The following is an 11,473-nucleotide window of genomic DNA, read 5'->3' on the forward strand; positions in this document are numbered from 1 at the left end:
TGAAGGGGGGAAGATGCTTCAGCGTTTGCAAATTGAAGACAGCAAACACATTATTGGAGAGAACACTGACAACAGCTCAGTCCCTTAAGATGTGTCCCAAATAAATGCCAACACACACACACACACACACACATGTTGTTCTGTACATTTGTGCTTGTGCTTTGTGCCAGAGTTGTATAGGCTCTATAGGTAGTATTTTAGAACATATTAGAGAGGAGAGTGCTTCAAACAGACGTCAGGGATGATGGGTATTAATCTTTACAATGCTTATCTCAGGAAATTAATTACAGTGCTGTTCAGTTCTGTCAACAGTTCATGAAGCCTGGATGCAATATCATAAAGTGAGATAGACGTATAGTGTAAAACTAATTGGAAATATAAGTGATACACCAACTTCCTGCTTACAAAATAAACTGCTCCCTTTTTCTCCATTGTTTGACGCATGTCTTTACAAAGTGGGGTAAAGGTTTGCTGCGCCGACAGTGTGCGCGATGTTCTGTTCAGGTACACTTAACCTAATGAAATTCCTGCCATTGAGGTCATCTTTTTTTTTTAGGATTATGAGCTTGCAGCAATGTGTTTAATCACTGTTGACAACCACCCTTCCCCTTTGTATTTGAACAGGAGAGAGAGAAGAAAAGACAAGCTTCATATCTTTTCTGCACGTTTGTGCGCATGTTGTCCGATGTTGGTGGTCTGGTGTGTGTGTGTGTGTATGTGTGTGCTGCATGAGGAAAAAGCCAAAGAGAAACAAAGAATTCATGTATAAATGTGTTTCATTTGTGTATTTGTTGGTGGGGTGTTATTTTTGTGTCCACTTAGAGCCTTTGTAAAGCTTTTTTCTCTCTCTCCTACAGTTCCCGTCTTTCTCTCTTCAAAGTCAACAGCAACACATTCCTGCATCTCCTCAGTCTCACAAAAGGCCATTCAACCATCTAATCTAATAAACCTTCTTTTTCATTTCAAAACATTTTATTTTTTTGTAGGCTACTGTGTCCTGTACATTCATTTTCTTATTTTCACATTTTCAGTGCTTCTGGGAAACGTAACGTACATCAGTCTAATCTCCTTTTACATTAAAGTGACACTCCGTAACTTTTGAATGACGAGATAACACATTCTTCCTCTCACACATAACATTTTTTGCTCAACTCAGTACACTCAAAGGGTTTTGCCGATTCGGTCATACTTGGTCTTGGATGACCAGTAGCTTATGGTGGCTAATGTTTGCAAACTTTGGCTAGATACAGCTGTATGGATGGATATTAAAGGGGCACTTCACTGACTTATTTCTAAATTAAAAAACATTCTATACTCACCTCTAGAAGTTTGCAGCATTCAGATAGTTTTGATTTTACTTCATTTTTCATCTGGTTTTCTGATATCTGTCTCTATTACTCTTGACTTGGCATGTCTCCTATGCACATGGTAGCTTTGGTCCCCATTTACGGGGTCCCCTGGTTTAGCGAGCTGTAAACTGCTAACAGTGGAGCCTCAGTGCTTTTACGAGAAGACGTCTGACCTCAGTTAACTTAACAGAAATACAGCAGAATGTTTTTGTTGAGCAAACAAGCACAAATAGACCCAACTTGGTTTGTAGTAGTTGGTCAAATAGAGTCATAGACAGGGACAAGACTAATTTAACACTTTATTTGCCTGGTATTCAGTATGATGGTTCATTTACAACCGAGATTTGGCACAGGGGGAGAATAGGGAGACAGAACGAGTGCAAAGTGAGAGAGAGAGAGAGAGAGAGAGAGAGCGAGGGAGACCAGGATGGGGTGAATAAGCCATTTGTTTGTCCCTCCGCTGTCCTCCCTGGCCTTGCCTGGTGCTTGGTGCCTGGCGTCCAGGGTCATTTCCTTTCATAACGACCACTGCCATCCTTGCATTAGCATTTTCACTGCTGTGGGGGCAACACTCGAGTGAGCGAGTGTGTGTGTGTGCTTGGTTGCTTGCTTGTTACGGGCCTTATTATGCAGGGACTTGGGAAGACTGAGAGAGGGGAGCAGGGCCGAGACATCGACCTGACATCGCTGAGATCCACCATGCCAGCCAGCGGGCCCCTACAGGTTAGTGCACCCAAAAAGAAAGAAAGAAATGTGTAAAAAAAAAAGAGGGAGAGAGACAGAGAGGACAGAAATAGAAAGAAAGAATACAAAACTTTCTGTCTGTTTATGATTCCCCTCTTTATCTTGCCCTATTCCCTTCACTCCTTCATCTCCCTGTCTCTCAGTCCTGGTCTATCTGAGACTGAATCGCTGTTCCTGTCTTAGCTCTGCCGCAGAGCTGTGGTATGTCCTGTCTATGTGAGAGCTGGGGATCAGAGGGTTGCTGTGCGGCTCTCTGGGCTCGGCTAAACGTTTATACTCTATTCTGAGACCAAGTTACGATCGCAACATCCATCAAATATCAATTAGGGCCTGGGTGCAAAGGCTAACAAAGTCCTCTAATGCAGCAGCGGGTCAACAGAGCAGCTACTCACTAATGCCACAAAAAATGGGTGAAGGCAGGGTTGGGGACCTGATGTATTATTTTTAAGAAGACACTTTTACAAACATCCTTTTTCAAAATATATTTAACAGTAGTTTTTTTTTAAAAATATATTTAAATAATCAAATGTTTTTTTAGTTGAATTTTGTTTGGCATTGTTCAAAACAGTATTTCTTTCTTCAAATAATCATCTGACTCATTACAGTTATAGGTATGCAGACAGCCTCCCTAACACCAGGGACTCACCAACACACACAGACACCCACACACGCGCACACACCCTGATGTCTGTTGCGATTCATCATCTGTATCAGTGTCAGGGCCACCAGTATTCCTGCTCATGAATCAGTTACTGGTATATTTAACCACACAGTCTCCAAACAAAGTGCTATTACTCAAGACTCTTGCTCTCTCTCTTTCTCTCTCCGTTTGTGTGTGTGTGTGAGTGAGTGAGTGAGTGAAACATTAACAGATGTGGGAAAAAAGGTGTACAATAGCTGAGTGGCCATATGTATACATGTTAAAGCCACAGTAAATACACATAATCACAGTAATCTTTAAAGTGTTGCAGTGGAAAACTGCAGTGGAAACCAAAAACTTCTTGACTTCTTGTCGTCTTTTTTAAATTTTATTCATTCTGTATTGCTGCTGTTGATCAAGAAGCAGACTTAAAGATTGTGTATATGTTTTGTATCTAATATGTGTTAGATAATTTAATATGATTGTTGCGTGTGTAGCTTCTTGTATCCAAAAGTCCTATATTCCACTCTCAGTTTTGTTATGAACTTTACCCAATAGCAGTGTTGCTCAGTAGAAATCTTACATCTATAATTTAAATTCCTGTCAACTGGATTAAAGTTGCAACAGTTGCATCTTAGAAATCTATGTAGCGGTGAAAAAAAAAAAGCTTGTTTACCTGCTTGCTAACCACCTCTAAATTTACCACTCATGAATGCTGGTTCTGTTCATTCATTTAACTGAAAGCAGTTTACACTGGAATCACACACTAACACGCACACATAAGCAAACACACTTTCAATCCCTGAATTTCCTTCTCCTGTTTGTAGGAGTCACACTTGCATATGATTCAGTATTACTGTTTATGAAAATACTGTGCAATGCACAGTTTATCTGTAATGTCGGGAATAATTTGTCATAAATGAATCTGGTGACAGCCTTTAGTGTTGCTAATGTATTCGCTAGTGTTTAGTGTAACCACAGAGTAGCTGAAGCAGAGGCCTGGTGCATATTTTGGCAGATATTACTAAGAATTCAAGTGACTAACGTGGATTGATGGCATGATGACAAAGACCACCATGACTGCTGGCAGAGGTCTTGCTCCCTTGATCGCAGATAAGCTGAGAACGTATATAGCACCATTTGGCCACCATCAGCCACTAGCTGGTTGTACTGATCATATCATGTGGCTCAGAATGTAAATGTTTACAGTCACAGATGCCAAGTCCTTGCCACAACTATTCATTTAAACTTCGATGGCTTAATCATATGTTGACGGATGTAAAGAGAGAAATGTGTGATCCCAAGAAAAGCAGAAATGAGTGTCTGTATGTGCACGTGTGTGTGGGTGTTAAAGTAGGCATGTGTGTTTAGGAAATCGCTCTCTCAGCATGATACACATCCTGTAAGTAATGCCCACTCAGGCTAGTTTGTGACTGATACTATCATCACTACATTATGGATATCTCATATGCCTTTGCCATGTTGTTTTAACAGACAGATGGATGGCTGGTTGCTACTGTACTTAATGGTGTGAAGATGCAGCAGGTGTAGCAGTTCAGTTTGTGACACTGATATTCTCCTTTAGAATACCAGCTATATAATTAGATGTGGTTTTCCTGAATCTAAATCTGAAACTTCCAGCGGTAATTTATAGCCACTCTTGAAACATACGTCTCATTCATATACTTGTATAATACTGCAGCCAGTCTTTAAGCTTGTTGGCATCACATGGGATCTCTTAAAGGACCAGTGTGTAGGATTCAGTGGCAGCTAATGTTGAAGTTGCAGGTTGCAACTAACATTGCTCCATCTGTATTTGTATTTGACCTGGGAATGGGAACGGGTTGTGAAGTGTGTAGGAAGAAATACAGTGGCCGCAAAACTAGCGCAAAAACGTCCAACCAGTGTTTGGTTTGTTCATTCTGGGCTACTGTAGAAACATGGCGGTTCAACATGGCGGATGCCATGGAAGGCGACCCACGTCATCGGTAGCTAAAAATGGTCTATTCTAAGGTAACGAACAATTCTTATATTCAGATGTTTATACATAAAACAAAAAACATACCAATGAATATTATATTTAATTTCTGCCAATAGATCCTCCTAAATGTTACACACTGGATTTTTAACAGTTTATAGTATGTTTGTAGCAGAAACAACCATTTGGGTTGACAAAAACACGTTTACTTACTCAATAGCTGCTCTGGATTTTCAAGGGTGTCACATAATCTTCTTCAGCAGTTAGGGCTGCCTAGTTGTTTTGCTGTTTCCAAGAACAAAAGTGAACTTTTAATCACAACCATGCTGGTGGTTTTTCTTGCCTTTTGGACTGAATGATTTGTTACGAATCATGAAGACATTTGTAAAAAGTTTTGGGAGCTTTTTATTGCCTTTAATTGATAGAGACAGCTTGAGAGTGTCAAGAAAGGGGGGAGAGGGAGAGGATGACAAGCAGGAAAATTCCAATGTTCACAGCCATCTTGGCAATTTATGATACTGAAAAACTGGTATCTATTTGTACCATGTCTCGGTACTGATAGTCCACCTTGAATGTCTTGTGGTGCTTAGTATTGGGTATATTAGTATATAGTATATTAGGGTATATATTTTAGTTAGTTAGTCTGGACTCAGCCTTTAAGTCCTAGTGGCATATGAGCTGGCTCTGCATAATCTCCTGTGAGATGAAACCTTTGTAGGACCATCACCAAGGACTTTAAGTATAGTTTGATGCTCATGGATTTGTACTTGCTCTGCTTGATTTTCGAACAGGTCACTTAGTCTCTGAGTTCATGCCATTTCCCCCCTAACATGGCATTATGCCAGGATGTTCTCAACATCCTGGCATAATGCACTCAACATAGCTTCAAATCAAGTCTAAAGGAAAGCGTGTAATTTGCTGCAAATGGATTCATGAGGTTTTCACACAGAGTCTGTGTGAAGCTGCCATGATGAATCTATTTCTATGGTGTGAAGACTTTACACCTCTAAGTCACTCTCTATGTATAGAACGCAGCAACAGGGCGTGGAGGACTGACACAGAACTAATAGGAATCACACAGCCTTTCTAAGCATTGGAACCATATTTCAGAGCTGAAGACGGTGGTCCCTTAGTAGTTAAATCGTGCTTTACAAAATGAGAACAACACTTATCTGTAATATTTGTTTGCATATAATATATTTGAGGGTCCTTCTAATAATCAATAATGTGAAATAGCCTGAAAGCGGACACTATAGCCCGACATCTGGTGTCTATAATCTTTACGCAGGTTTTGTTGCCAATAATGCAAAATATCACCAGAGTCAACCTTTAACAAATAAAGTTCTCCATGCTTTCTGTGTATAGTTTTTAAATCTGTCTTGGACACTAGAGTGAAAACTTTGAGAAGATGTATGTTGTTAAGTCACTAGAAAACAGTATGATCTTTCACACAGAACCAACTCCCTCCACACCCACTCTTCAAGTTGTGCAAATTTGTACTCTCATTGAATTGAATTCAAATAGAACTTAAAGCGAAATTCGCATTTTAAAAGCATTCAGAGTCCTTGGAAAGATTTAAAATGGCCATTTTAATTGAAAATATGTCAACTTAGGCCTACAGTTTTCTATTACTAACAGGATGGTAGCATGTGTAAGTTTTTAACAGTCCTATCTTCTACAGTTGTAGTTGAGACTTCCCTCATATATAAAATTCTTATTAAGCCTTGTTCCAGCTCCTTAATGCACCCAGCAGTTCTGTGAAGGAACGTGAAATTGATGTCGTAGTGGCGGGGCACGAAGCACAAAGTAAAAGATGAAAGCAAAGCTACCCTGCAAACATGGCAGTTATATTTTGGAGAAATCATTTCTTGCATGTGAACAAGCCTGAACTGGCTATTGAATGACTTTGTCAGAGAGATGCCAGAAGGGCAGGGTCACTTTAACACCAGTCTTACATGTCACTCATAATACACACATATTAATAGATGATCAAAATAAGAGGGCTACGTTAGTCATAACAATGGCAACAACTGTATTTAACTGTATTCTCAGGGGTTGCTCTTCCTGTATTTTTCTCAAAACAACAACTTGTTTACCGGAGGACTTTTTCTTTTATTCATCTGTTTTAGTGTCTGGTGCTGCGTGTCCCTTAGTGACCACTGTCCCTCTCATCTCCTTCCCACTTATCTCACTTCCCAGAATACATTGCTGCCTCTCTTTGATAACACGTGTGTGTGTGTGTGTGTGTGTGTGTGTGTGTAACCCCGTCTTGGCCCCTACATGGCAAATGCCACATTCTGAGTGTGGGTGTAAAGTACGAAAAAGTGTGTGTGTGTGTGTGTGTGTGTGTGTGTGTGTGCGTGTGTGTGTGTGATTCCAGGAACTTTCATCCGAGACCCGAATGAGCCTCATCTTTAAATGACAGTTGTTGTGTAATAGGTGTGTAATGTAATATTTGCTTTGTATGCCCAAACTATGGTAAACATGTTTCGTGTCTTTTTAAGTTTTGACAGAAACCGAAAATATAAAGTGAGCATATTGACCCTGTTTAGATATACTGTGGTACAGTATATAATGTACAGATAACCACATTGTTCCCGGTTGTGAACGGCTGGAATTCACAGTTGGCATCAGAATATGTTTTAAGTCTGTCCCAACTGAATTGTGATCAGATTTAATTTCACCTGTCATCATTAGCAGATAGAGTTTCCTCTGTTGACATGGAGATGAATCTGTTGACAGGCTACTTTTAGGACTTCTTGTCCCTGTTGGCCTAAAGGCAAGCATGAGATAATCCAGGCTCAAAGTACACTTACTAGCTTGTTTTAAGCTTTCAACCTGATGAACACTGCGTGAAAACTATTTCCAAGGCTAGGAAATTAACTTGTTCTTAGAAAAAAAAACTCACAAAAATAGGGCCAAACAAATCAAATCTAGATTTTTTTCAAGCTTGAGGCCAATTCATGATTTTAATCCTTTTCTTTTGGTTTAAACTGTGTTTTATAAGACTTAATGTGCAAATCTCAAAAATGTCAGAGTTGTCTTGCATAGGTGGAATCAGCTGTGTTTGGGAGTTAGGTCTTGCCTTACCATCTTATAAAGCTGACAAGGCAGACCTTTAGCGTGATCAGGGAGTCAGAATGTGCCGGCAGAAATCCGATGCCAGTGTGTCCTCGAAGCATTCTTGTAAAATTGTGGCAGAGTTTAGAGCTGTTCACTTTGGATTAGCTCACCCATACATTGTTACACACCTGGAAGGGCCCTTGCTAAAAGGCATCTCAGTTGTGGGAATGGGGAAGAGACAAGTGCTGCCCTTTCATCTAATAGCCAAGAGTTATCCTGCTGGTCCAGGAATCTAACCCTTGACCTTTTGGCTCACAAGCCTACTTCTCTAGCCTGTTGTGCCAAGTGTGAATAGCACCTGTGTGAGGCAATGTCCAGTTTTATACAGATAAATATTAAAACAAGGTGTGAGTGTCTAAATTTTGGCTCAAATTTCCTCTAGGGAGCTCAACAGTGAGGTTGCGGAAGTAAAAATCCCACACATATTCTGAATGGAGGATTTTGATTATTAGCCATATTGTCGTAACCAGGTAGAGTCACCATGGGCTATGAGATTGTGAAATGATGGTACGTGCTCCTGTATAAGCCACAAACTCTTTATGATCTCAACCTTGTTTTGAAACTTTTATTTACACCCTTGCAACAGGTTTAGCTAGTGAATTACCACTACCATTGAACTCTACGATCGATGACCTTATGAGCATCCAGGCATTCCCTTTCTGCCATGCTTCGTTTTTTAGAGAATCAGTGCAGGTCAGTGTTTGTGAGGGCCAGCTTGTGGGTTCCTTCAGGGCCAGTTTGAAAGACAAGACTTACAGCGCTGTGGTGAGTTTTGCAGGCTGGCTATTAAAGTAGCTAACATTAGCTAACATGACTCTACATGAAATTGCACAAGTCACACTAATCATGTCGTTACACTACACACGCACGCACTACACAAACTACAATTAACAATATAAACACTATAATGATGACAAAGGTTAAATTCAAGAATAAGCGTGCTACTGTCATTAGGCTGGAAGTCACTGGATCATGCTTAGTGGTTTATGGGATGAGTAGTTCCTTCACTTAAAATAAACAAAATAATTATCCAATCTTGCTCCGTATCAATGGTCGTGAATCATCTCGTAGTTCGTTGGCTTGGTTCCAGGCTCTTCATACAAAAACTGAAACGAGTGAATGAATGGGAAATGGGCGGTCACTGTTGGACTCAATTATAGTCTTTTTTTAACGGCTCTTGGCAAACAAAGAAAATATTACTGCCACCATCTGAGAATAGGTGTGGTTTAATGAATAGACCGAAACACCAAATTAAACACACCCAATGACATACTTGGATTCCCGGCCTATTCCTCAAATCCTTGCTGTTTTTCCTCCCACAGCAGTCTGATAACAGAAGCAGAAACACACGTGAATTCCGACACCTTTATTGTCCAATCTGCTACACTCACACACTGGCTTTTCTCACTTTACTGCCAAGCAGAAGCCCGTGTTTCTGTAATTTATCGTGTTTTTAAAAAGCTGTGTTGGTTTTTCCTGGTTTTACTATCTACTTTTGAAACTTATCAGTGGTAGAAAGATAGATGTGTGTGTCTATACTAATTTTGAAAGGAACATTTCTAAAGTGGATGTACCCTTTCTTTCTTTCTTTCTTTCCATCCTCACTCCCACTTTTTCTCTGCTTTGTTTTTTGTTCTATCTTCAGCTCTTTCCTTCTTCCTCATACTTTTCTCTCCATCTTCTCTCTTCTTCTTTATTACCCCTTTCCTCTTTCTATTTTTTTCTATTCCTCTCTTTCCCCTTCTTCCCTTGTCTGGTTGGGGGGGGTGTTTTCTTTTCATTTTAGGGGGGAAATGACAGCTGACTCGGTTTGAATCTGAAACAGCTTTACGGGAAAAGAGCTCAGTTCGGCTGCTATTTGTGTGTGCAGAAACGTGAAAAGATTTTCAGAAGGTTTAGCGATTGTGTGTGAAAAGAGCCAAGATGAGTGGTACCAGGCGAAACTTTAGATCCCACCAGATATAAACAATTAGATTATCACACACACGCAGTCCAGTCTGTCTGTCTTCTGTTCTGTCTCTTTCATAAACCCACAATTAATGTGTCACAGAGTGAAACACAGCAGATATATAAAGCACAAATATTCTCATCGCAGACGCACAAATCTGCTCCTTTACTACCACTTGAGTAGGATTTAAAATCTTGACCCCATCGACTTAAAAGTTATTTTTCAACCAGTGAAAGACTCATTTTCAACTGGCCGTGATGTATTTCCTAAAGATACTATTTGTCAAACTAACTAAGCGATCATCCTTAAAACCTTACACATGAAATAAATCACTCGCTGAAGCTTCAGGCCAACAGTGTTGTGTCACACATTTGTTACTCATCCACTTGTTCCAGTGGTATTTGCCAAGAAAGAACAGGAAACCCCCTCTCTTGTGCTGAGGCTCCCCTGCTAGGACACTATAACTCATAATACTGTAACTCACAAATGCACGCACACACGCAGACGTACATAAATCACAAATCCACACCAGAATTATAAATCCAAGTTTATCTTTTTGCAGACTTTCCATGTAGCTTTGTAATCACACCCTGCTCATAAAAACACATGTAGAAGTAAAAAGTATATTTATTTTCAGAATGTTGCTCAACTGCAAATGTAATGCATCTACATGTAACTGTGGTGGTTTGAGGTGCCACACACTTCATTTAAATCTGTCACTCAGAGGTCTAGTGTACTGTGCACCGTGCTTGGATCACAGCCAAACACATATAGACACAGTTACACACATGTGGCCACACATCTGTGGAAAGTCATACACATAAAAATAGACATAAACATGTACAATCTCATAAACATATACAATGCTTTAGAAGCTGTGTGTGGTGGGGGTATAATGCATCAAGTCTGTGCGTTAAGCTGGAGTCAAGAGTAATAATGCAAGCAAATAAGCTTGTTACCCCAAAAGGTTGAACTATTCCCTTTAAGAGAGGCAAACAGGAGGGAAGAAAAGACTGTGAATTGAAAGAAAGCACAGCAAGAGAGGGGGAAGAAAGAGGTAACTTGGCATGTAGAAATCAAGAGAAAAAAAGGTAATTTGGCTACAAACTGAGACACACACACACACACACACACAGAATCTGACCTCTTGTGTTTGTTGATAAAATGTGTTGCTATGCAGCAGGCTGCTTGCCAGTATGGAGTATGTGTATATGAGTGTGTTTATGTCAGTTGAGGGCTGATCTAAGGGTAAATACAGACTTCGCTCTATCTGTGTTTTCCTTTCCTCCAGCACAAGTGTTAGGTCATCGGATAAGACAAAGTGTGTGTGTCTGGGAAAGGTCCCGGACATTTATGTTTCTGGCCAGTCCCGTATGTGGGTTCACAAGCATGTGTATGTATAAACTGTCCAGCTGACGTATGTAAATTGTATGTCTGTGAACATGTGTTCATATGTGGTTGTATGGCGCCCAGCCTGTTGTGTGCTCAGGGGTCAACATGAGTCCTAATGAGATAAAAATCTTTGTATGTGGTTATCATTAGTTTATTTAGGTAGTTTAATGATATACAATATATGATAAACCAATATAAACAATGTAAACATCCAACTTTAAAGCTGCTCTTATCAATGTATTTATATAAACATTGAATCAAGTCAAAAGTCAATTGTACTGACAAACCCACAGAGAATT

The 11,473-nt window shown here is 40.0% G+C and overlaps 1 protein-coding gene across 2 annotated transcripts in view; it reads left to right on the forward strand.

Moving 5' to 3' along the window:
• The first annotated feature begins 1,811 nt into the window (after positions 1-1,811).
• The window catches only part of LOC118336597 (ninjurin-2-like), a 29,261-nt gene continuing 19,599 nt past the window's right edge, over positions 1,812-11,473 (forward strand). For both annotated transcript variants that reach the window (XM_035673273.1, XM_035673270.1), the window contains exon 1: positions 1,812-2,072. In XM_035673273.1, coding sequence (XP_035529166.1) covers positions 1,977-2,072 — 96 coding nt within the window. In that variant the 5' untranslated portion in view covers positions 1,812-1,976. The remainder of the gene's footprint in view (positions 2,073-11,473) is intronic.

Source organism: Morone saxatilis, unplaced genomic scaffold (assembly GCF_004916995.1).
Source record: "Morone saxatilis isolate NCDOM2014 unplaced genomic scaffold, NCSU_SB_2.0 Contig10, whole genome shotgun sequence".
In the NCBI taxonomy this organism is placed as follows: domain Eukaryota; kingdom Metazoa; phylum Chordata; class Actinopteri; family Moronidae; genus Morone; species Morone saxatilis.